The 24,902-nt window shown below is 58.7% G+C and overlaps 2 protein-coding genes across 3 annotated transcripts; one reads left to right on the top strand and one right to left on the bottom strand.

Annotated features, from left to right (window-relative positions):
* Positions 1–1,009: 1,009 nt before the first annotated feature.
* Positions 1,010–2,967, top strand: ALDH1B1 (aldehyde dehydrogenase 1 family member B1). Its single transcript, XM_062206725.1, is given in 10 exon segments — positions 1,010–1,069; positions 1,157–1,439; positions 1,442–1,676; positions 1,678–1,737; positions 1,739–2,116; positions 2,118–2,159; positions 2,505–2,626; positions 2,629–2,793; positions 2,796–2,861; positions 2,864–2,967. Coding segments are annotated over 10 exon segments (1,515 nt in total).
* A 3,458-nt stretch (positions 2,968–6,425) lies between these two features.
* On the bottom strand, positions 6,426–18,511 carry IGFBPL1 (insulin like growth factor binding protein like 1). Of its 2 annotated transcripts, none has more exons than XM_062206960.1 (5): positions 18,049–18,511; positions 11,536–11,645; positions 10,791–10,907; positions 10,089–10,247; positions 6,426–8,390 (listed from the first exon to the last, which is right to left on the bottom strand). In XM_062206960.1, exons 1-4 carry the CDS (start codon positions 18,509–18,511, stop codon positions 10,098–10,100), a joined length of 840 nt encoding a protein of 279 aa, XP_062062944.1. In that variant the 3' UTR covers positions 6,426–8,390; positions 10,089–10,097. The 2 variants fall into 2 exon arrangements, with proteins under 2 accessions (XP_062062944.1, XP_062062945.1); XM_062206961.1 differs by having other exon boundaries at positions 6,426–6,571.
* Between the last annotated feature and the right edge of the window lie 6,391 nt (positions 18,512–24,902).

The raw sequence follows: 24,902 nt of genomic DNA, 5'->3' as shown, positions 1-24,902 counted from the left end.
GGTGTGCCGGCGCCGCAGGCGGAGGATTAGCCTAGTGAGCCGCGGCACCAGCCAAGTCTGCACTGTTTTTAGTGTCATAGCTGAGGATTGAACAGACTGTCTTGTTCCTGCTGACCTGCTGCGCCCTGGGAAAGCTGCAGCTCCCACGGGGGCCTGGGGTCTGGGCCAGGCGGGTTTCTGAGGCACTCACCCTCGGCGCTGGTGTCCTGAGTGGAGGCTTTTTCTTTTCTTAAATGATTTACTCGCTGATTGTTTTTCCTGTGAGAGACAGAGCAATCATTTGCTGCTTCATTACCCAGGTGCCCACAATGGCCGGGGCCACGACCAAGAGCCAGCAAGGCAGTCCAGGTCCCCCGTGGGGGTGGCAGGCACACCATGACTGAGCCATCACCCCTGCCCCCTAGGGTCTGCACGGGCAGGAAGCTGGAGGCGGGAGCTGGGGCCGGGACCCAAACGCAGCCACTCGGGTGTGGGGTGTGGGTATCGTAACTGCTAACGGCCGACCGGTGCCGAACATTTTATATGCAAGACCCCCACTCAGTGTAGCCTGGGGACACTGAGGCTCAGGTTGGCGTGGGGTGGGGGTCTTAAGCGGAAGGGCAGTTCCTAGGAGGCCTGGGAGAGGCTCCTTTATGTTGAATTCACAGAGGTGGCTTTGACGCGCTTCCCAAGGGAGGACCCCACAGGCGGTTGGGCCCCGAGTGACAGCGGCACAGGAGTGATCAGTTTCTCTTCCTTTTTCTTTCCGTGGTCAGAGTGAAGCAGGACGTCCGTCTCTGGGATGGTCGGAGCCGGCACCCAGGTTGGGGATGGCCAGGCGCCCTGCGCTCTTTCTGGTCATTGACAGACAGCCCGGTGGGGAGGGGCTTCCCTCTGGGGTAAGATGGAGTTACTTAGAGCGGTTTTTCCTGGCATACAGCTTTTGTGGCAATGGTGTTTCCCACTTAAACAGCTCAGCTGTTGAGCTGAGGGAGCAGCGGCGGGGGGAGGTGGGTGGGTGGGTGGGGACATGGTGATGAGTGACACAGAGGAGCCCTGTCACCCAGGAGGGCAGGCTGAGGGGAGACATGTGAGCCTGTAAGGGTGGTGTTTGTGCTAGAACCTTGGAGCGTCTGTGTCGGGGGCCTTTTGGTGACCGCTGCACCTGTGTCCCTAGTTCTGCAGGCCCCTCTCTGGAGCGGACTGTGTGCTGTGCTTCCCTGCGCCCCGGCTGCTCTGCCTCCATGGCAGGTCCACCCTGTTCTTGTCACTGCCAAGCCCCAGCCAGCACCCACACGTCCACTACACCCAGGTCTTCACCCGCAGTGAGTGGCAGGACATAGTCAGCAAGAAGACCTTCCCCACGGTCAACCCCTCCACAGGGGAGGTCCTCAGGTGCGTGGCTGAAGGGAACCAGGCTGGGAGAGCCACCCACGAGGCCTTCTGCCACGGCACTGCGTGGATGCCTCTGCACGGGGCCGGCTGTTGAGCTGCCTGCCCGATCCAGTGGAGCAGGATCGTGTCTAGCTGGCCTCGCTGGAGGCCCTGGACAATGGCAAGCCTTCCCAAGACCCACATGCCCTGGCCCGAGGTGAGCTCATCAAGCTCTCCCGCTAGTTTGCACAGCAGGACCATCCCCATAGACGGCATGCGCTCTGCCCAACGTGGCCTGAGCCGGCCAGGGTCTGCGGCCAGGTCACCCGGGGAACTTCCCTTGGTCGTGCAGGGCTGGAAGCTTACCTCGGCGCTGGCTGGCGGCTTGTGAGGTGGCTGAGCAGACCGTGCTGTCCGCGCTGCACCTGCTCTCCCTCATCAAGGAAGCCGGCTTTCCCCCTGGCGTGGCGAACACCATCACAGGCTAGGGGTCAAGGGCAGGAGCAGCTGGCGCCCAGCACTCGGACATCAGCAAGGTCGCCTTCACAGGCTCCACGGAGGTGGGCCACCTGTCCTGGAAGGCGGCCAGTGACTCCAGCCTCAAGAGGGTGACGCTGGAGCTGGGCGGGAAGAGCCCCAGTGTCGTGCTGGGCCGCACCGACTTGGGCCATGCTGTGGCCCGGTGCCACGAAGCCACATTCTTCAACATGGGCCAGTGCTGCAGCGCCGGCTCCCAGACCTTCGCTAGAGAATCCATCTATGACGAGGGCCGTGGGGAAAGCCGAGCACAGAAAAGTTGGGAACCCTCCCCATTTTATAAAAAAAAAATTTATTTATTTATTTGAAAGTCAGAGTTACACAGAGAGAGGAGAGGCAGAGAGAGAGAGAGAGGTCTTCCATCCAATGGTTCACTCCCCAATTGGCCGCCATGGCCGGAGCTGCGCTGATCTGAAGCCAGGAGCTTCTTCTGGGTCTCCCATGCAGGTGCAGGGGCCCAAGAACTTGGGCCATCTTCTGCTGCTTTCCCAGGCCATAGCAGAGAGCTGGATTGGAAGTGCAGCAGCCAGGTCCCGAACCAGCACCCATATGGGATACCAGTGCTTCAGGCCAGAGCGTTAACCCGCTGTGCCACAGCACTGGCCCCTGGAACTCTTTGAGCTGGACACCCAGCAGGGGCCCCAGGTGGACAGGCAGCAGGTCGAGCAAGTCCTTGGCTGCATCTGGCCTGGCCAGAAAGAGGGAGCAAAGCTTGTATGTGGTGGGGAGCATTTTGGGCACGAGGCTTCTTCATCAAGCCCATGGTCTCTGGCAGCGAGCAGGATGATATGGGGATTGTCACGGAGGAGATCCTTGAGCCCGTGCAGTCCCTGTTCAGGAAGGTGGAAGAGGAGATCGAGAGGACCAGTGGCACCAGATGTGGCTTGGCTGCCGCTGTCTTCACCGGGACCTGCAGGCAGGCACAGTGTGGGTGAGCACCTACAACGTTGTCTCCTGCCGTGAGCCCTTTGGTGCTTTAAGGAGTCTGGCAGTGGGAGTGAGCTGGGGGAGGATGGGCTGTAGGCCTGCACGGATGTGAGGACAGTCCCTGTCAAGGTTCCTCAGAAAAACTTGTAGGAGTGGTCACCGCGAAGTCCCCACTCCGTTCCCACAATTCCACGGCTACCGGGGCCCATAGGGACCAAACATGTTTCTTTTTCATCGTGGATCCCCTTTTTTCATTCCAAATGATCTCTCGGAGGCAGCCCCAACAAACGCAACAGTCAAATCAGAGTGGTTCTCCCTAAAGCAGGGCTGGGGGTGGGGCTTCTGCAGCCCCAGCCCCCTCGGTGGCCTCTGAGTAGCCCCCATATCATCTGGAACCCTAGGTGTCTCAGGAAGACAGATTAATGAAAGCCATGGATCTGGAATCTGGACAGAGGCTTCCGGTCCCCCGCGGAGCCAAGGCTGATGGCCGAGTGGACAGGCTCCACCCAGACCTAGGACAGGGCGGCATTTCAGGACTTCTGAGCGAGGTGGACCTCAAATTGTGGCCCAGCTCTTCAGTGACTTGACCGAGAACCAGGGGTGCTTTCCTAAAAATGAGTCGTTGGCTGTTTGCTCCCTTGCCCTTGGTTTCACTACTAATTTTCCTTCATTTGAGGCAAAAGGTACATTTACATAATCGTTTGTTTAAAATCAGCTCAAACACCCCAAATGTCCATCAACATCAGTTGGATACACAAAATGCTTCCATACAATATTCCTTGGGCTATTCAGCCACAAAAAAGGAATGAGGTGGTGACATGCCACACCACGGGTGAACTTGAAAACATCGTGCTAAGTGAGAGAAGCCGGACCCACGAGGCTGCGTGTTGCATGATCGCATTTATGTGAACTTTCCTGGCTCCAGACTAGTCACTGAGACAGCAGATCCGTGACTGCCCGGGGCTGAGACAGGAGGGCAGGGGGAGGAAGTGCTGGTGAAATTTTTGGGGGGAAGGCTTTAAGAATGTTCTGGAATTGGACACTGGTGGCAGTTTGCATGGCTTTGCAAATATACTAGGAAGTACTGGGTTGTACTCTTTAATTATGGTATGTACATTCATTTCATTTCAAAAAAAGATTCTATTAAAATAAAAAAAAAGACCCATGGAGAAAAGGCCTGGTCCCTGCCCAGAGCAATTCCACCTCTTTCTGGAGGTCCCGCTGCTGGCACTGACCCCCAGAGGCTATCAAAGCATACCAGCCCTCAAGCCAAGCCCAGCATCCGGGCATCTGAGCTGCCGGGGGCTCCACGTCTCTTGTTAGTCTTGCTGCTGACGGGAGCAAGCCACATGAATGCTGGTTCTTGCCTCTGTGGCCTCTGTCCCTCCGCTGGTCACTGCACTTTTCACGCTGGCCTCTGTCTCCCCTGCCAGACGGGGGGCTCCTGCAGGGCAGGGACCCTCACGTCCGATTCTCTTCCCTGCCAGCACTCGGCCTAGGCCAGGCCTCCCCAGGCCATACGGCTCGCAAGTGTTCGCCCATCTCTCCAGCCTCCTGTCACCCGTCTGCCTCGCTGTGAGTGCCTTGTATTGCTCTGGGTTTGGCTTGAAACTGCTTCGTGAGGGCTCGGGGTGCATCAGTCCCCTCCTAGGACCTCCTCTCTACATCATTTGTCTGAGGCACCGTGACCTTGGCTCCCCCCTGAAGGGCACCCTCGGTCTGCTTCCCTGGTAGGCTGTTGGCACCTTTGCCCAGGAACGCACAGGCTGGGGCAGTGAGCCGGTGGCTGGGTGTCTCTGATCAGCAGCACAATGTTAAGTCCTTTCCTTATCTTGTTCTCAGTACTTCCAAACCAAAGAGGACTTTGCAGAGGGTGGCCCAGGATGGGGCGGGGCTGGGAACGGAAGTCTTCCAGGTTCTTTTCCAGGCTTCGCACCCTTCATTAACCCTGAGCACACAGCCACACCCTGCTCCCGTCCCCACACTGCTCATTTCAGACTCGTGTCTGTGGTGCTGGGCACCATCCCCGAGTCCAGCCCCGGCCTGCCAGGTGCTGTTCACACTTGGCAGCCACTGTCCAAGAGACCCTCGCCAGGCTCTCACTATGAGCGTGCTGGCTGGCACGCGGGCTCCTTTGCACACCCACGTCCAAGCCTCCCCCCCACCCCCACCCCCCACCCTGCTCCTCCAGGGCAGGTGGCAGAGGAGGAAGTGCGCGCTGAGACCTTCTGCAGCAGCGTATCTGGAGCCAGTTCCCCAGGGGCCACAAGTGGGGGTACACGGCGGGGGGAGGTGAGTGCCACGCAAGCCCCTCCCCTGGCTGCTGGCTGCCGTGGGTCGGGTCCCAGGCTACTCAGGACCTCTGGTTTGTGCTGACTCCATCTGGTGTGAGGCTGACTTCTGGAGGCCACCTCGTTCACTCATGTGTTTGGATCATTCATTCAATGTAGGAGAAAAGGAAAAGGCCAGTGGTTGGGGGAAGAGAGCTGGACAGGACAGTCTCTGCCATGCAGGAGCCCATGGTCTGCCAGGGGAGACAGAGGCCAGGGTGAGGCAGCGACAGTGGAAGGACAGAGGCCCCAAGGCCACGAGAGGCAAGAAACAGCCTGTTAGGTGTGCGGGCCGTCTCCTGGAATGCTTCTCACGGCAGTCACAGCTGTGTGGACGCGGTCGCTCGCTCGCGCTCCCCTTCTCCCCGTGATGCAGTAGCAGGGTCCCTTGAACCGAGGCTTTAGCAGGAAACAGCTTTATTCATGCCGGCACGAGGCTCAGTTGGCTGAGTCCCGAGCAGAGAGGGGCACTTCCTTATCCACCTTTTAGAGCCTCCGTCTCCCTTCTATGGCTGCGCGCATTTCGATTGGATGTTCTAACGCTCCCCGGCACTACAGGGAGTGCTGAGGTTGCGCATGCGTACTGAGGTACAGATAATGTTAACCAGTTTCCCTTCACAGGTCTAGTACTTTTCCCCCCATAGGTAGTGAACTCTACCTTGACTGCTAACACGGGCTAACAGTGTCGCAGCGTGCTGACAGGCACACCCGGAAACCGTCACAGGGAGGTTCCGGGAAGGCCCCTACCACACGCTTCGAGATGCACTATGCCTGCATGATGAGATGATGTGAGGGGAGTGACATGGGCGCTGGGACACGCGGGACGCTGAGAGGGAGGGTCGTCTGCCTCCCAGCATCCCAGGTCATGGCCTCCCACTCACTTCTCCCTGGGGTCTGAGTACAGATGCCCAGCCCTTCCTGTCAGTGGGTATCTGGCACCCACAGGACGCCACTGACCTGCGTGAGTGTGGGTCTCAGTGAGGGAACCGAACACTAGGGTGTACGTGTGGTGGCACACGCAAGTAGAGGCAGTGAGAAGGACCAGGCTGGCGACCGTGTAAGAGGCCCAGGGCTGGTTAAAAATCACAAGCAAGGGACCAGGTGACAACAGAGTGGCTATGAGAGTGAAGGAGCATTTGATTGGAGGTGGCTGCCATGGGAAAACGTGCAAGGTGTACAAGGGACGCACGGTGTGGGCGGGACCTGGGCCCGCAGGCAGCAGCTGCCCTAGGACACAGAGGCACAGACTATCCTCAAAACCATTTATTTTCAGAGTGCAGGAGTCACGACATCTATGAAAAGAGGGTAGGGAAAAGCCACCATCTGGGACTCGTGGGAGAATCGCGCGTCCATAGGGGCAGCCACCGCCGCAGCCCTGCTCCTGGCCCGAAAGGTCCTGGGCTCCCGAATTTTCATCTGCCTTTCTGGATTGGGTGGAAACATCACAGTGTCACAGGTATGATTTATTTTTTTGCACAGAATTCTGATGCTAAAGCCAGACCCTTGTGGACTTGATGCTCAGCACGCCCCCTGCAGGGCTCCCTCCACCCTGTCTGGGTCCAGAGGCCACGCAGGCAAAGCCTAAGCGAAGCAATGCGGCTGGTGGCGCCCAATGTGCTTGTGAGCAGGTGCATTGCCCCATGTGTCTCCCTCCTCCCAGGCCCTGGCGGCCCAGCCCTTCCACCACAGTCCCACCAAGTGTCCTCCCAAGTCCTCTCCCAGCCATTCAAACCACAGGGAACTGACCACAGACCCCCAGACTGTGGGGACAGAGGACAGGGGTCAGACGAGCTGGGAGCACAGTGGGTGTGAGCGGGCCCCTGGGCAGCCCTGACCCAACTTCCGACGGGATCAATTCCAGTCCCGGTTTTATTCAAAGAAGGGTTCCAACATTTTAAAGTTTGAAAAATCACTCATGTAGTCTCATTCCCTTCTTAATTCCAATAGAGTCACAGGGCTTAGAAGGTGAGGGGGCTGGGCGGAGGGCTTCCACATGCCAGGGATGGACGTGCAAATAAATATTCAAATGGACCTCCTGTTCCCAGATCCCCAGGCCAGGCGCTAGCATCCTGGAACTTTAGAAGTGAATGGCCACATATAAAGGCAGGAACTTCAGTCCCCTGAGTCCTAGGGGTCCCAGCCCCCATGGAATTGGCAGCCTCCTCCCCTCCCGGGTTCCAGGGTCTCCCTGAGAAGCAGTACGTAGAGGAGGAAAGGGAACCAGAGCCTGGGACCTCCCCAGAGCCCAGGACCGGGGCAGGAGCCGCCCCTCCAGAGCCCAGGACCTCCCCAGAGCCCAGGACCAGGGCATAAGCCGCCCCTCCAGAGCCCAGGGGCCTCCAATGCCTGCCCTGACCACGCTCCCGGGGCGGGGGCCTGGATGGGAAAGTACTCATGCACTAAGGGGCCGTCCCCAGGGAGCACCCCGATTCTGACTTCTAAGAAGCTGTCAGCACCCGCGGATCTGTGTGTGACCCAATATTAGACCGTCTCCTTTCTTGTTCCATGTCCCCGGCTTCATGCCAGGTGAGGGCAAGTGTCTCTAAGAAGCCTTCTCTCCTACGCTGCTCTCCGCAGCCCAGAGCGAATGCCTGGCCGTGTTCTTACGAGGTTCCCGCCGCCCTCCTGGTTAGAGAAGTGGATGTCTGGGTCCCCAGATGCCATCCCAGGGTTCCTGCGTCTGGGGCGGCTCCTTACCCTGGGGCCAAGGCAGGAAGGCAGGGCAAAGCAGAGCCTGGCGGGAAGTGGCAGCATCAGGTTTGGAGGGACGTCATTTGACAAAGAACACGAGACCACAGGGCAAATCTGTAGGATGGCTGGGCTAGGAGGGCACTGGTAAGGTCCAGTCCTAATGCCACATTCGCAGGTGAAGACACCAGGGCCAGGGACGGCAGGGAGCCAGTACAGCTCCCACAGCAGGTACAGGTGAGGCCAGGAGTCTCAGCAGCCAGTGCTCAGCACCGGCCCCTCCGAATTACAAACACCCAGCCTGTGGTCTTCCCTGGGAGGGAAGGGCTACAGAAAGGCTTCTCCTGGAGTCATTCATTTCCGAAGTATAAAACACAGCCACATGCACATCTGGTTTCCTCCTAAAAACTACATCTGCATACGAATCTAGTCTGCAGCTAATTTTAAAAAACATACAAAAGGGGTCGTCTACAAACAGCTTTCCCAACTCTGCCCAAAGCAAAATGATCCACTGCTTGACTTCTGCATCCTCCCGTGACCAGAGTCTCTCAGACCCTAAGAAGAAGAAGGGGAAAAGAATTAGAGAAGCCTGTTCCATTCCAATCAACCACGTGTTAACCACAAGCTGGAGCCAGGATCCTTAGCTCCAAGGCTCTTCCCAGGAGGCAGGGAGCGGGGAGGGGGCGTGCCCAAGGCCAGTGGGTGGGAAGTTCAGGGAAAAGACCCAGCCTGATTTCAAGGAGAACTTGTCAATCACCAGGAAATCGCAAGGTGCATCTCTGGGGGTATCCAGCAAGCGGCAGATCCCTGGAGGCACGCAAGCAGGCACAGGCCACGGCTGCCTGTTCCAAGGGAACTCACAGCCTGGATAGGTAAGGATGTGTATAAAAATGCGGTCATATGTACAATTAGTTCTGTGTCTTATGTGTCTATATCAAACAAGAAAGTCAAGTTACCCAGAAAACAACTGGAAGCTACGCTCTCCTAACTCTTTGTTGAATCCGTATTGGAGGGTTTGACACTTTCACCTTTTCCTCCCCATTGCTGGGGCCTCTGACAGACACCACCCTGCAGCCCCCTCCCCCCCCCCCCCAGGCACTGGCTCAGCAACACCTCCCTCCACATTTCCCATCTGCACTGGGTGTGGCCACGTAGCTGCAAGCACACACGTGACACCCAGCGCACCTGGGCAGAAACTTTACATGAGACCTGTGCATGGCTCAGCCTCTCGCCTGTCCCTCTGCCACAGGACAGGACGGGTCCCACCAGGGGCCGCTCCTCCAGCAGTGGCGGAGGATGAGGAGACTCGGGGAGCGGAGCCACAGCCCTCCCACAGCTGTGACGGGAAACCTGAGCAAGAGACGGGGGTCATTTTGGCTGCGAACGGGCAAGGCTTGGGAACTGTTACGCAGTGAAAGTTGCCTGATGAGAAAAGAAGAAAAGCATTCCGTTCTCAAGTTCACTGTGCACCTGCAGGCAGGGAACAGATGCAGCCCCGCTGCCCACTGTGAGTGTGGGCACTAGGAGCTGCCTGGCTCCACCCTGCACCCTGGGCTGGGTTTCCAAGCAGGTCTGAGCCGAGGGCCAGAAGGCAAGGCCTGGAGGCCGCAGGGCCCCCAGAGGAAGAGCCCCAGGAGCAGCGGAGTGAGGCTCTGCCGTCCTCCTGGTGGGCAGTGACACCATCTGCCACCTCTCTCAGAACACTCCTGGTCGCCCATGTGCGGGGACACCTTCGTGTTCTCAGCTCTTGGCTCGGCGGCTCCCAAGCTCGGGCCGACAGGTGTGCAGAGCCTGCCCGAGATGCACCGGCTAACACCAGCCTCCTCTCCTCCTGCTCTCCCTGCGTTTTCTCCATTTAAACTTTTTATTTATTTGAAAGGCAGAGAGGGAGGCTGGGGAACACGGAAAGATCTTCCACCTGCTGGCTCATTCCCCAAATACCCCAAAGAGCCGGGGCTGAGCCAGGCTGAAGGGAGGAACCCCGAACTCATTCTGGGTCTCCCATGTGGATGGCAGGGACCTAAGCGCTCGAGCCACCACCTGCTGCCTCCCCAGGTGGTGCTGGTGCAAGCTGGAACAGGAAGCTGGGTGAGGACTTGAACCGAGGCACTGTGCTGTGGGATGTGGGTGGCCAAGCAGTGGCTAAACCGCTGGGCCAACGGCCACTCCCCTTCCTTTTCACTATGTGTTTTATAAACTCAGACCTCCTGTGACATGGGGACAGGAATACTGTCAAGGACTCAGGACACAGACCTTACTCCGTCACACGTGGCCCCTGGGGGCTGGGAGGTGGTGCCACTTGTCTTTACCCAGTTCCAGAACAGTCACTGTGCCGAGGGCCTGGGCCTCCCCGACCGCGTTGGCTGCATGGCACTGGTATACACCCTCGTCTTCCTTTCTCAGGGGGTTGATCTAGAAATACAGAGGGCAAGGTCACACAGCTCCCCTGGCACAGCAAAAATCACTTCCTTACTGAGATCTTGGCAAGTCCAAGCCCCTGGGCCTTCTCAGAATAAAAGAGAGGGCCTCCATTTCTCTTCTCGCCTCGGCTGCTGAGAAGCAGGGCATAAGCCCCCCCCCCCCCCAAAGTGACCCTGCTCTTGCACAGGCTACACCCCCTCTGTCAGGCAGCCCTCTGTCAGGCAGGCCCACCTGGCTAACCCGGGCTAAGGTCTCTATGGTAAAGCCAGCTCTTTAGCAACCTTAGCCCCTGCTGCCACGTAACGTGACAGAGCCCCAGGTTCTGGGGGTTAGAACGTGGACATGTTTGGGGGGAGGCATTGTTCTGCCCATTGCAGCAAGTCTCAGGAGACACGCACTTGTCCTGTGTATCTCGCAGCTGCTGGAGGATCCAGCGAGGAAGGGGTCAGGACAGCTCTGAGAAGTGTCGGGTGTTACGGGAACATCAAGGATGGTTTGTAAGGACCAGCCAGTAATTCCCAACAATCCACTCACCAGGATCCAGGCTGTGGCCTCGTGGTCGGAAGGGCCCCCTCGCACCTGGATGGCTATGTTGATGTGGTCCCCAGGCAACGCCTCCAGCACCTGGGTGCCCCCTGGAGACTGCGTGACCTTCAGAGGATAGAAAAAAACCAGGAGCGGCCTTGAGAAGGCATTTTTGGATAACGACCACCCCACCCACTTCCTTACCAGGAGCTGGGATCCGGCACCTATTACCCTATCTACCTGTGGTCGGACCTACATGTGTGTGTAGACAGCACCCCCTGCTGGACAGCGGCAAGACACCGCCATCACCGCTACCCCTCAGGGTTGCAGAGCTAAGGGGACAACAGGTGTGGTGATGCACACCCATCTCTCAAAACTGGGCTGCAGGAAATGTGGTCTTGGAATAGGGTTGGGTCTTCCCACCAGCCAGCTCCCAAACTCAGCTCCCAGGGGCGCAGGTGCCCACATCGCTGTGGCTCAGGGAGGCCTGAGAAGCAGCAGAACTTTCTGGACTGGCAGCTGGGCAAAGGGGCCAATGGTGCAAGGAGGGGCTGCAGCTGTCTCTCACCTGGGAAGCGCTCGGGGCTGATGGCATGCAGGCACAGGGGTGCTCTATAAGGTATCATTTCCCAACCCTCTGCCCCGACACACGCTTGAAAGTCACTGACCGCCACCTCGTCTTTCTGCTTCTCGTGTCATCTGTCTGTCGCACACACACATGCACACACACAGACAAGTTCTGGAACAGAAGTACCTTCCTCCACGTGATGACTGGGGTGGGCACGGCCCTCACTTCACAGGACAGGTGCACCTGTGCGCCGGTGATGTTGCGAGTACCACGCGGTGGCATGACGACCACAGGAGCTACAAGGAGGTGACAAGAGGACACCACATTTACCCTGTGGAGCCCAGGCACCCCAGCACTAATGTCCTCTGCCCACTGGGAGGCTGCCAGGATGCTCATGCAGGGTACCTACTCCCAGGCGGAAAACTACAGAGAAGGGTTTCCCAGACCTTGATGGACGACTGCCTGCCTCCAAGTTCACTGCTTTTGTTTTACCAAGGGGATCCAGAGGCTTCCCAAAGTCCCACAGCGCATCTGCTGCAGGGCTCCCTCTCAGAGCAGCCCCACCCCAACCCCCACCCCCACCCTAGGTGCCTTCCAGGACCCCAGCTGCCATCTGCTTGCCTCCCAAATCAGTGACTCCCCTAAGAGCACCACGGTGGAGTGGCCATGGGCAGCCTCCTAACTCACGGGCCCGGCTCTTTGGGAGGGGAGTGGCTCAGAGGCCCCCTGAGGCTGAGGACCCTCCCCAGCACTCTGCCTCCCAGGCATCCATTCAAGACCCCAGGCTATGGGTCTGTACACACCAGCCCCAAGGGCAGAGCTGCCCACCTGGAAACCCAGGGAAGGGACTGAGGGAGCCGAGCCTGGGAGACAGGGAATCGGCAAATGTGGCTTCAGGTGGCCAGGACATCAGAGAGGCGAGGGAGGGCGTGGGCACATTGGGCAGCACCTGAGGGCACGGGGACTCCGGGTGAGAGGTTCTTGGCTGCATCTGCCCAGCTCACTGGGCTGTGGGAACCAGGTCCAGTCACCTTGGCCTTCAGGGCCCCTGCCAGCCCTCTGCATGGAAACATCCCGTCTTCCCCAGCTCCCCCAGGAGACGTCTCACCCAACCTGCAGCACCTAACAGGAGGCACTTGGTCCAGGGCCAGGAGGGGTGCACCTGCTGGGCTCACCTGCACTGGACAGCAGGCTTGGCCACCCCACTGGGCAGCCCACGGTGTGCAGGGCAAGGTACAAGGCAGAGGCCGGGCCTTCCCATCGGTAGGGTGGGAATCAAGAGATCTAACCAGGGAAGGAGGGGTGGAAGCCATGGTTTAAAAAGGAAGGTACGCAGGTTGGGGTCAGCAGCATTCGGTGCAGCCATCACACGGCAAGTCTCCCGCTCCTGGGGCTCTGCCTGGTGACACAGACAGCCCTGAGGACAGAGGGCCCCACCCACCCGGGCAAGGAAAACACTGGCAGGAGGAAGGGGTTGAGGGACACGGTCAGATGGCACCCAAGGGTGCAGGAGGCTGCTCTGGCCCCTCCAGACAGAGCCGGAAGCAGACACTGCCCAGCTGATACCAAAATCTCTCGCTGACAATGTCTGAGAGCCACACAGATTGACATGAAGAGGCCCTCCTGCAGGCTGACTCCCCTGGACCCTGGACGAGCCCATGTGTGTCGTGCTCAGCCAGCCCCCACTTGCATGGCCCCTGTGACAGACAGCTCACCACCTACAGAGCCAGGCCCTCCCACCCTTGGCGAGCACTCCTGGGAAGGAAACTCGGGTCTCCCTGGAGATAACCCCCACCTGTCAGCTCCAGTGAGTGAAAACACGGCCCCTCCCTGCCTGATCAGCCCTCCAAAGGGCCCCAGCTGACCCCCGTCTGTTCCGAGAGCAGCCAGAGGCCCCCAGCGAACCTACACTTCCAATGCACTCCCCGCGGCAGCCTGCTCTCTGCAGGCGCCTGTCCCAGTCCTGGTGACAAAGACTCTAATGCGCACACCGCCGCCCGCACAGCACAGGCTGGTCCTCAGAGGGCTCCCGTGGAACAATCAGCGCCGCCTCCTGCTTCCCCAGCCCTCGATGGCTTCCACAGGGACCTGCCAGCAGCGCGTCTTCCTTTCCTCCCTCCGTGTAAAGTCATAAATTTTAAATGAGATTTCCTCACTCCCTTGCAGGCGTAAATGCATAACCCAGTAAATCACCTTCCCCGCTTCCTCTCTTTCAAGAGCAACTAAGAAAGAGCGCCCTGGAAATACCATCCTTGCCACTGACTTCATAGCAGAAAATACGACTTTTGCTTTACAAAAGGGCCCCTGCCTTCAGTGTCAAAGGCACGTGCGGAGATGCATTTCTTTATTAATTTTTAAATTTTCACGTGGGGCAATCATGCTGTCTGTAGGCAGCTCTGCCCACTGCAGACGGTGGTGTAAACACCAACACAACCAAGAGACACAACAGTCCCCCGGGCGCCGCTCTCGGTCAGAATACGCCGGACTGTGACTGTCACATAGCCAGGTGCACGTGTAGAAGAAGTGTCCTTATCCATAGCAGCTCTTTATAATCCACACCATTGCCCACGCCACAGGCTAGCTCAGTGCCTGCAGGTGCCGCCCCGGTGATGCCGGCAGCCATGGCTCCCCAGCCTTGGGCGGCCAGGGGGAGGACCAGCCTGGAGGTTCAGCTCTAGCACCTCCTTGCCTTCCTGCTAGAGGACCCTCCCAAGTGCGCTACCCCTTTAACCCTGACACCTGCCCTGTGGGGTCAGTGTTGCGGTACCCGGGGCATGGGGGGATGCACAGTCACAGGGGTGTCAAAACAGGACCACAGGGGGGCTCCTATGCTTGGGGCCTCTCTGCAAAGGAAGAGGTGACCTCCAGCCCACGTCCTTGGGGACAGGTGGCCAGGGGTGTGACTGTGGTACTGCAGAGCTGGACAGGTGACAGGGAGTCAGCTCGCCTGGGAGCTGGCTGCCCCATACCCCGTCAGTCACAATGGCCTCCACGATGGCTCAAGTGAAACACCTCCCCAAATATCTCTGAGATTTCCTTACAGTTACTGATGCTGGGTGAGGAAAGACCATCCAAACTCAGGCCTGGGGCTCCAGCTGCTGTGTGCAGAGGTACACACCCAACGGGTTTAAGGAGCAACGTGCCAAACAGCCCTAGGCACTGCCGCCAACAGTCCAGCTGCCACACGGAAGCAGAGGTGGCCTCATCCTGCTCGCTCCCGCACCCTGCGCTCATGTCCCCTCCCTCGGCATCAAAGGCTTTTGAGTGCAAGGCCCCTTCTTTGTCCCTGGCCCACAGTGGCCTTCGCTGCCTCTGCCGGTTACCTGGTAACGCGCCTAGCAGACTGAGGTTTCTAAGTGGGGCTGGGATTTCAACCAAAGTGAACTGCCTCAGATCTGGGTTCTGTAGAGCTCGTGGTGGCTGCTGGCTCTTGGCCAGGGGCCCTGTCCCCAGCTATCACTGAACAACACGACATCCGCGTGCTGTGGGTAGGATGCCAGCCCCCACTCCCCACACTCACAAACAAGGCGCACGCACTCAACAGCCCGGGGTTTGGAAGCCACGGCAGCAGTTGCAACAGTCCTGAGGCCGTTCCACCCTGTGGCTGAGCAATGGGACCAGTCACTGGGGACAGAAGGAAGCAGCAGCCTCCAGGCTGGTGCTCAAGCCTGCCAGTCACTGGCCACACAATCATGGGGTTCCTCATGTGCCACCATCCCACTGGGCAGCCCCCACCGCCTCCACAGCTCACCCCACCACAGGCCCTCCCACCTCCACGCCCTGGCCCCTCTTCTGCCAGCTACTCCTGTCCCTCCCAGGAGCCGCCACCTAGGGCTAAACACGGGGACCAAGAGGATGGTGGATCTTGATGGAGAAACCCCAGAGATGCAGGATTACGAATGTCCTGCATCTTCCTCTTGTGGGTTGTGAATTTTTATTCTTTTTGTCTATTTGAAAGGCAGAGAGATAGACAAAGCGAGCTCCCACCAGCAGGTTTCCTCCCCAAACACTCACAACAGCTGCTACTGGTCCAGGCAGAAGGCAGGAGCCCAGAACTCCATCCGGGTCTCTCATGTGGGTGACAGGAACCCAAGCATTTGGGCCATCATCTGCCACCTCCCAGGCACATTAGCAGGAAGCCGGATCGGAAGTGGAGTGGGGACTTATCCAGGCACTCCAAGGTGGCGTGTGGGTGTCCTGAGTGACAGCTTAGCTGCTAGGCCAACCACCTACCTTGATACACGGCATCACCCAGGCACGGCGCCAACCTGAAGAGTCAGGTAAACCGGAGCTGGGGTCCCATCTCAACTGGGAGTAGCCAGGTGGCCCAGTTTTTCCTTCTGTTAAGTGGGAGTGAGCGCTCCGCAAGGGAGTTGCAATGAGTGCAAAAGCAATTTCCAAGAGTAATGGACGCCTCCTGCACTTGCCCCACTGAGCACACACTGGTGCGAGGAGCACCCCCCATGAGGCGGTTCGGGGCCTCTCAGCAGAGGATGCGCTGGTGAGAACACAGCCCCGCACCGGGAGCAACCCCAGCAGTACCTCCCTCACCACGGCTTCCCTGCCAAGGCCAGGGGCTTGGCTGCTCCCGAGGGCGCGGGAGGCGCCGAGGAGGGGTGGGAGTACTGCCAATATTGAAACAGAACCGATTCAGTCTGCCTCAGTCTGCTTTCCGCCAGCCAGGGTCCCCAGGGACGTCGTTAAAAAGTGCTCCCGGGTGCCTCCCCAATAAAAGATGGCTCAAGGGCGGCACAGAATGAGGGGCCATTGCGCTGCCGTCCCTCTGTGCCTGCCCAGGTCTGAGGTCGCTAATGAGGTCAGGAAGAGGGGCTTCCGGACTTCTCCTTGGTCCTGGGTACATCTTTATGCCTGGGCCTGTGCCTGGGCCTGGAGTGGGCTCCCAAGCCCAGAGCTCAGAGTCGAGGGGCTGTCACATTCACTGTCGTTTGGTAATTTTCAGTGAATTAGGGGTGTGGGGTTTCCATCTGCCATCTGGCCGCACTCTGGTCACCATGGCAACCACCATCTGCCTGATTTAATACTATTGGGTCCTGTTCTCCGAGAGCCCCGGGCGGGGTGGGCCCTTCCTGGACATCCTGCACAGGTCCCCTGCCCTTGAGGGCTGCAGCTCCCTTCCCCGCGGGCCGACCTATCTGCCGGGTGTCTTTCTCTTTGGAACAGAATACTACTCAAGGCAGAAATGATCTGAGGCCATCCGCACCGCCGAGAGCCCGGGCACCCGGTCAGCACTTCTGACGCCTCCTGCATGTTACCTGTGTGCAGACAAAGAGACCTGCCTGCCGAACTGCTGAGGGAAGCAGATTGGAGCAAACGAGTGATAGCAGCTCCGAGGAAAGCGACAGGACTGTTTCAATGCCACGGAGCAGAAACAAGCGTTCCACGTGGCAGAGACCTCGACAGTGGCTTCACGGGGAACAGAAGGGAGCTGCCCACGGTGGCTCAGCAGCAGCCCAGGAGCACCCCACCCTCACCCCACCAGCTCCGTTCCCAGGCACCCTGCCTGGGAACGGCCCATGTGATCTTCCTGTGCTCCGGTGGCTTCAGCTGCTCAGCGGGCCATCATTCTCTTTGTTTCCAGGGACAGGATGAGTCCCGCCCCATCGCCCCATCTCCAACACCCTCCCCACCGGGGGCTCTCCTGGACTGAGGACATCTACCTGGGACACTTCAGGGGACACAGCACCAGAGTCCCCTGGAAGCCTGGAAGAGGCATTGGCATCCTTCTTGAAGCTGAAGCCAGCGCACTGTCCTAGGTGCTTAAGCCTGGGCTTGGTCTCCAGCCCCAGACCGGAAGTCCTCCCAAGAAACCTGAACCCCAGCTCAAGCCAGGCTCCATGGGACTCAGCACTCACTGCTTACTCACCCTGGTCTCTCCAGCGCCCCCTCCAGGCAGGGGCAGTTCTCCAAGACCTAGTGGGCGGGCCGCACCCATGCTGAGCAAGGCAGCAAAGCAGGGCGCCGTACCCCCATAGCAACGTTTGGCTTCTCTCCACTCCGTTCTCAGAACTGCAGCTATAGCTGCCAGAGGTGGCTGCACGGCAATGTTAACAAAGCCAGTCACGATTGTTCTTTTCCTTAAAGCAGTGCACACCTTAGACTCACAAAACCCGGGTCTGCCGCAGATGGCACCACCAGCTTTCCAGGGCATAGGTCTCTGGACGTCTCACCTGTCCTGGATGGGAGCTCCCTCAGGGTCCAGGTCCGGGCCCCATCTCCCTCCTGGAGCCGTGGGGCTCTGGCATGGGGGGGTGACTCCTGAGCCCCGTTTATAGCTGGTCCTCAGGCACCCTCACTTTCCCTTCCTCTGCCTTGCCGATGTGGGGGAACTCAGACCCCGTGGGAACCCCATCCCCAATTTCCTTTCTCTCAGGGACACACCCTCCTGGCCAGCACATCACTGCATCAGCAAGAACTTAAAGGACCAAGGGGGCAAATCCCCACGAGCTCCGTGGGCGGTGTCTCCACTAGCAGGGGAAGGGAGGGTGCAGGGTGGGGATTCCCACCCCAATCCTCTGGGCACCAGGAAGGTAAGAAATATTGCTCCTAAAGGAGAAACTGAGGCACCCTGGCAGCTCCCTCTCTGGCTGTGCAAGGCGGGGAGCCTTCGCTCCACACCCCAGAAGATCGGGGTCCCGCTTTCTTTACCCACCCGAGTCCCGCAGACCGAATCCAACTCACCCAACTCGCAGGGGCCATCGCGCGCTTTGTGCAGGTGGCCGGGGTGCGCGCGGGGCGCGTGAAGGGCGCGCAAGCGCAGCGCGCAGACGCTGGGGTAGGTGCGGCCGTCGGAGCCGCAGACGGTGCCGCGCTGCGCGCACATGCAGAGCCCGGTGCCCTCGGGCGCCGCCCCCGCGGCCCGGCTCGCGCACACCAGGCCCGGGCCGCAGCGCGCGCCCGCACGGCCCCCGCAGCTCGCGCCCTCGGCGCCCAGGCAGAGCGCGCAGCAGTCGCACTCGTCGCGCGCCGCGATCCCGGGCGCCGGGCAGTGCGCGGGCGCCGGGCAGCGCTCCGGCCGGCACGGACCGCACTCCGGGCGCCGGCTGCCCGCGCCGCGGAGCCCGAGGCCGGGGGCCGGCGGCGGCAACGGCAGCAGCAGAAGCAGCAGCAGCAGCGGCGGCGGGAGCAGCGGTGAGCGTGGCATGGCCTGCTCCGGGACGGCGGAGGCGCCTCTGCTTGGCGCTCCGCTCCGCCCGCGCGGCGCTGCCTCCCCACCCGCCCCGCGACCGCTGATTGGCCGGGCCCGCACCGCGGGGCGCCCGCACACCGCCGCCCCGGCCCGGGACCGGCACGGTGCGGTGCGCCTCTGGCCGCTGCGGGGCTCCGAGCTGGAGGGGTGACCCGAGGCCCTCTTCCCGACCTCTGAGTGGACTCTTGGGGACCCCAATCGGGGCGAGAACTTGCCGGGGGTCGCTATGGTAGAGTCAGGGTAGGATGTCGTCTCCACGTGCAAGGCTGGCTCCGAGTGACAGGTCCCTAAATCCCGCCCCCCTCCGAAGGATACGGGATTATATTATATTGCATTATATTATCTCATACTATATATACATTATTTTGCATCCAGCAGCCTTCAAATTTTTGTTTTAAAAAGGGAACATGTGACTTAAAGCTCTAGATTTTACAAATAAATGTAAAGATGAAAACAGGACTTCCCTCTCACCTGTATCCATCAATTCCCTGGGCGGCGAGGGTGGGGTGGGGTGTCTTGTGTATCTTTTCAGGAATTGTCTGTGGCTATAAAAAAAAAGCACGTGAGGTTGCATAGCCCCTCCCTTTATCACACACACAGCCACACGCCATGCACCTGACTCTGTAGGTGAGTTTTCCACCTACTTCACATAGTTTCCCCATCTCCTATCACCTCTGAAATTTGAACAGTCAGCGGGAGCATGGCTTGATTGGCTCTGTATGTGTGTCTTAGTGCTAGCAAAGGCGGGGTGCTCCTCGCGGGCACCAGTGACTTGGCTGTGATGAGATACAATGAAGACTTGGTTCATGCAGAAGTGGCCTTGGTCATTTTCAGTTTGCACAGTGCTTTTCCATGCTTTTACTACAGTTAGGTGTGCTGGTGCCCTCGTGTTGCATGGGTCGGCACACCCGTGACTTCATCGGGAGCGCACCTGGGGCAGACTTAGGTCTGGTGGTTGGTGACTCACATGGACCCGCACCTGCAGCAGGCCTGGCCCTGTGTGCCTCTGCTCGGCCTTCAGGGGTCCTGGCCGCTGGAATCTGAGGTGTCCAGGTGAGGACGTTGGGTGGAGGGAGGGACTACTGTCACACGCCTCTCCTCTTGTATCCTGTCCCTTTTCTTGTTCTCTGCCAACTCCCAGAGGTGCGGGATGCACTCTGGGCTGGTGCCCCCTGTGCTTCTCAAGCCCAGGGCCTTCCCAGGTTGCAGTCACCTGGGAGAGCCCCCCTCGAGGTGATCGGAGCAAGGTGGCCTGCCCGGCCTGCTGCGGCTCTCAGCTTACCGTCGGCCGCCTGGGCGGTGTGGTCGGGACCCTGAGGGAGGACTGGAGTGGCCGGAAGCACAAACAGAGCAGAGTGGGAAAGCATGTGTGACAGCTTTCAGGCTGCGAACTCAACCAGTAGGCTGCCGCCTCTGCCTGCAGTGCGCGGCAGAGCGCCCCCAACCCTTGTGCTGCCTCGGGCCCCTCCTGCCACTCCCTCCTGGGAGGAAGAGGTCATCCTTGGGGTCACCATAGCAGAAACTTTTTGCTGCTCACAGATAGGCAAAGACTAGCAACAGTGCATTCAAAAATAGAAGATAGCAAAAGCATTGAGCGTGAGGGAGGACGTGAAGGCAGGCAGAAATGAAAAGATACTCGTAATAGATTGTTCAGTGAAATAGCAATTTTAAAATGCACATCGAGCGCGGGGACATATTTGTAAACACAGGAATGTGGATGCAACCCCAGTGAAGGCATCTTCCCTTTTTATATTTCCACTAACAAGGGCCGGCTCCTGGTGTTGTGGATTACCTGTGCCCAGGTGAATCGTGGTATGTGCATGTGAGACACAGGGGAGGGCCTGGAAAGGCAGGCAGAGCTCACGTTCAGCCCAGCTGGGGAGAAAGTATGCAGCCATCCACTGGGGACAGCTGAGCTCCATTACGGGGATGCCTCTACCTGGCTGATATCCTGGATCTCACTGATGGGAGAGCTCTAGTCTGGAGCCTGCTTGATGAGCCACTAACCCTCACCTGCAGCTGCCCCTCCACTTCAAACCCCTTTTTGCTGGCTTGTTGGAGGGAACGAGCATGCTTTGGGTCCCCCAAGATGCCAGCTTGGGCGCTGGTGAACTGGCTGAGCAGCTGTGAGCGGCAGGAGCCTGATTCTCTGTGCACATTCGAAAAGGCGAGAGTGTTTCCTGATGGGAAGAAAACACGGTGTGAAAGGAGCAAAGCAGCATTGGGAAACCAGAGACAAACTCTGTGCCGCTTCGCAGGGATGCCTTCCGCATTGTCACGTCAGGCTTCCCAGTGGCTTACGGCGGATGGGCTGCTGTGCCCGCAATATAATGAGGCTGGACAAAATGTGCTCAGCGAATAAATGGATGCGGCGCTGGTTTGCCTGCTCTTGATGCAAACCCTGAAGGAGCAGCAACAGAAGGATGGATGTCATTGTCATGAAATTGATGTGAGCTGCTGTTGGGGGACTTGGTGGCCCAGAGGCCTATTTACATCTGATTTGCATACGTCTTCAAAGTAGGGAGAGCACTGGGTAGGCAGTGACTCCTGGTGAGTTAAGGCGGGAGAGTCACAGCCAGGGGCATCAAAGCAACTCACCCCTCCCCTTTGAAAGTAATCAGGCGCTGTCTGTTTCCTTTTAAAATTGCCTGCCAGCCCACACCCCAGCAGCTACATTCTTGCTTTTTCTTCCTCCTGGTTCCCAGGGCACCAATTACCACTGTCCCGTGGGATGATGGGAAAAAGGGGGGCTGAGTTCTCCCAGCAGGGAAGAGGGTGGAAGGCCTCAGTTGTCTGGCAGATGGTGAGATCCAGGGCACCGGGTAAGTAATTAAGCAGCAAGGGTGGGTAGGCTGAGTGCGAGCACACGTGGAGGAAGCTGCCCCAGGCCTCAGTTAAGGCGGGCGCAGGTGCACCCAGCAGCAGCAGCAGTGGGTGAGAAGGTCCCGATGCATTGGTGGCTCCCGTGGGCGTGAAGAGAGGAAGAGGATGGAGGAGCTCCAGGGAGCAGATGCCTCTTGAGCAGGTGCAGAGCTTAATGGCTAGGCCGCTCACAGCCGCTCTGAGCCCCTGCTAAAGGCAGAGGTGACCTGGAACCCGCGTCTCCAGCCCTCCCCTCTCCGTTTAGAATGCAGAGGGGGTGAACTTTCTAGAGAGAAGCCTGCGTGAGTGCGGCTGGGGTTGGAAGGAGCCAGATTTCACCTCCATTGCCGTGTGCCAGGGAACGTGGCACGGTGGTGTGTGCAGAGCTCTGTAGAGATGCTGAGCATCAGGGCAGGAGGATGGAGGATTTTTCCTTGTACCCTAAACAACTACGAGCCCCAGACGAAGAAAGAAAACTGCTGCAGGCGTGCCCGGGACGGTGTTCCCGCATGCACAGGGCTGTGATCCATTCGAGCTGAGCTACCGGAGACGACTTCCACAGGCCATGTGCAGGGAGGGGCGCCTGGGCATGCCGTGAGAATGTCACAGGCAGAGGTCGGTGTTCAAGGCTGTGGCGGCTGGCGTTTGGGGGTGCAAGACACAGAAGAGGGAGGAGCCACAGAGAGGACCCCGGATGTCACAGACATGTGGCTGGCCCTGTGCTGCGCAAGTGCAGAGGAGACTTGGAGACCTGGGAGAGCAGCTGCTGGGCGGCCGAGGGCTGAGCAGAGATTCTGGGGCTCACAGCTCACAGTGCTGGCAGTAGGCTGGGGTTCAGGCCCCCGGGACCCTCCTCCCAGCTCGGGGACACTGACCCCAGGGGAGTCTCGGTTTCTGCTCCAGGGATTGTGTCTTGTATGTGTCTAATATTTAGCAAATCCAACGCTCCTCTGGGTTCTCCTGTTGTGGAGCGCACAGATTAGAAACACAGTGAGATTTTGAGGTCAAATTAGGAGTCTTTATTAGCCAGCTGGTGACTGCCCTCTCCCAGAGCAAGTCCGGAGAAGACAGCGCCCAGTTGTGGGTGTGTGGGGGGCGGTTTAAAGGCAAAACCTCTCTTCTTATCAGTCATTTAATTATGCATGTGGGCTTGTGCCGGGCAGAAAGCAGGTATAGAGGATCGAGGAGCGAGGAGCGGCTGGCCAATCAGCCAGTTTTTTAAACTTTTTTTCTTTGTTTTCAATTGTTCCCGGTTGGGGTCAGGCAAGGCGTCACTGACCTGGGCACCACCTGTGTTATCCTGTGGCTACAGGAGTGAACCAGTGGATAAAGATTCTCTCTCTCCCTTTAAAATAAAAAACAAAAAACCACTAAAACAGTCAATAAGAAATGTGTTTCTTGTAACCTCGTGTAATTTAACCACGCGGGTTGCATTACTCCAAGTCAGGGGCATTCACAACCTGTCTCTTTAGCGGATGTAAAGGCATTGGTTGGGAAGCAGCGAGAAGTGAAAACTTGAAACGGGGACATCGAGGCAGACTTAGCCAGAGCTGCGAATCTCAAACCTTGAGTCCCTCTGAGCTCCCCTCGCCCGCCGCCCACCATGGCTGGGAAGACCCCCTCTCCGTTCCCCATGCTGCAGACCCCATAGTAAGGTCACCCAGGGACGCTGCCTGGCAAGGATGCCTGGTCCTCAACACCGCCCTGTCCTGGCTGCTGGGCTCTCAGGGCCATCAGAGCATCACAGGCTCCGGTGTGGGCCAGCCTGGGCAGTGGAGTTTCTGTGCCCACAGAGACCCCAGGCTTTGCTGAGTTACACTGTGGCAACCTGAGCATCAGGCTGCTGATAATGTCTGAGCTTGGCTCTGTAGGGTCAACATTTTTTTTTTTTAAAGACTTCTTTCTCTCTCTCTGTTGCCCTTTCGAATAGAGAGAGGGAGAGGGAGAGGGAGAGGGAGAGAGGGAGAGAGGCCTTCCATTGGCTGGTTCACTTCTCAAATGGCAGCCCCACTTGAAGCCGGGTTTCCCATGAGGGTCCCAAGGCCTTGAACCATCCTCTTCCGCTGCTTCCCCAGGCGCATCAGCTGGGAGCTGGATCAGAAGCAGAGCAGCCAGGACTTGAACTGGTGCTCAGATCTGAGATGCTGGCGTCACAAGTAGCAGCTTCCCCTACTGAGCCACAGCACCGGCCCCGAGTCGGGATTACTGATGCAGAGACGCCGGCTGGTTCTCTGCAGTGACTTTGTTGCTCGAGTGCAACTGGGATCCGGCGGTGATCTCTGTGTAGTGACCCGGGGATGCCAGAACTGCCTCGGGGTGTAGGGAGGGGTCACGGGGCGGGGAGAGGCTGAGCGGGAGACATTCTGTACAGCCGCACACCCAGCCACCACCCACCTCCCATCCCCTCCTCACGGGACCCAGAGGAATCCCCACCACCACCGACCTCAGGGCATTGACTCGTGCGGGAGCCCAAGTATCCTAGGGAAGCTCGTGGTGCGTCTCCTCTGCTGGCTGGATTCCACATTTGATGATCAGAGGTGCAGCCATGGAGACAAACACCCTAATTCCGCTGGGGATGATGGGATCCCAGAATAGCAGAGGTCAAGCGGTAGCATCTTTTTTTGAAAGGCACAGTAGGAGAGACAGAGAGAGGTCTTCCATCTGCTGGTTCATTCCCCAGATGGCTGCAACGGCCAGAGCTGGGCTGATCCAAAGCCAGGAGCCAGGAGAATTGGGTCTCCATTGTGGGTACAGGAGCTTTAGGACCTGGGTCATCTTCCACTGCTTTCCCAGGCCACAGCAGAGAGCTGGATTGGAAGTGGAGCAGCTGGGACTCGAACCAGAGCCCATATGGGATGCCGGCACCACAGGATTAACCCACTGTGCCACAGTGCCAGACCCCGTCTGCTGTCTTATTCCCCAGATGGCTGCAATGGGTCAGGGCTGAGCCAGGCCAAAGCCAGGAGCTAGGAACCCAACCCAGGTCTCTCATGTGGGTGGCAGGGGCCCAAATACTGGGACCATCCTTTGCTGATATCTCAAGTGCATAAGCAGGGAGATGGATCAGAAGTGGAGCAGCCGGGACTTGAACCAGTGCTCTGATATGGGATGCTGGTATCACAGGCAGTGCAGGCCCCAGGTGGTAACATTTAATTGTCACATGTAGCAGGGCACACACGCCACAGTGGACGGCCAGGTGAAGTGGCCGTCACAATGTGCACAGTACCCCTCGAAATGACGCATGGGGCCACCCTACCAAAGCATAATGCTCCATGTACAACAGGGACAACGCCATGTTCGTGTCCAAACCCCTATGCGAGCCACTGCAGGGCAGAACCAGAGTCTCCTGCCCCATTTTCAGGTCTAACCTAGACCCAGAGTCCGTTGACTGACAGGGAGGCGGGGATCCCAGACAGACGGACAGTGCACAGAAGTGTTCTGTCAATTTCCCCTACGGGAGCTCTGGCCACTTGCTAGTGGAGCC

Source organism: Lepus europaeus, chromosome 12 (assembly GCF_033115175.1).
Source record: "Lepus europaeus isolate LE1 chromosome 12, mLepTim1.pri, whole genome shotgun sequence".
Classification (NCBI taxonomy): domain Eukaryota; kingdom Metazoa; phylum Chordata; class Mammalia; order Lagomorpha; family Leporidae; genus Lepus; species Lepus europaeus.
The sequence above is the reverse complement of the archived record's forward strand: the minus strand, read 5'-3'. Positions and strand labels throughout refer to the sequence as shown.

Bases quoted from the DNA above. Each gene is read 5' to 3' on its own strand.
- IGFBPL1 (XM_062206960.1), bottom strand. From the start codon at position 18,511: ATGCCACGCTCACCGCTGCTCCCGCCGCCGCTGCTGCTGCTGCTTCTG. The intron at 10,908-11,535 runs GTACTTCTGTTC...TATCCTCTGAAG, and splicing joins CAGTCATCACGTGGAGGAAG to GTCACGCAGTCTCCAGGGGG. The intron at 10,248-10,790 runs GTGAGTGGATTG...CTGTATTTCTAG, and splicing joins AGGCCACAGCCTGGATCCTG to ATCAACCCCCTGAGAAAGGA.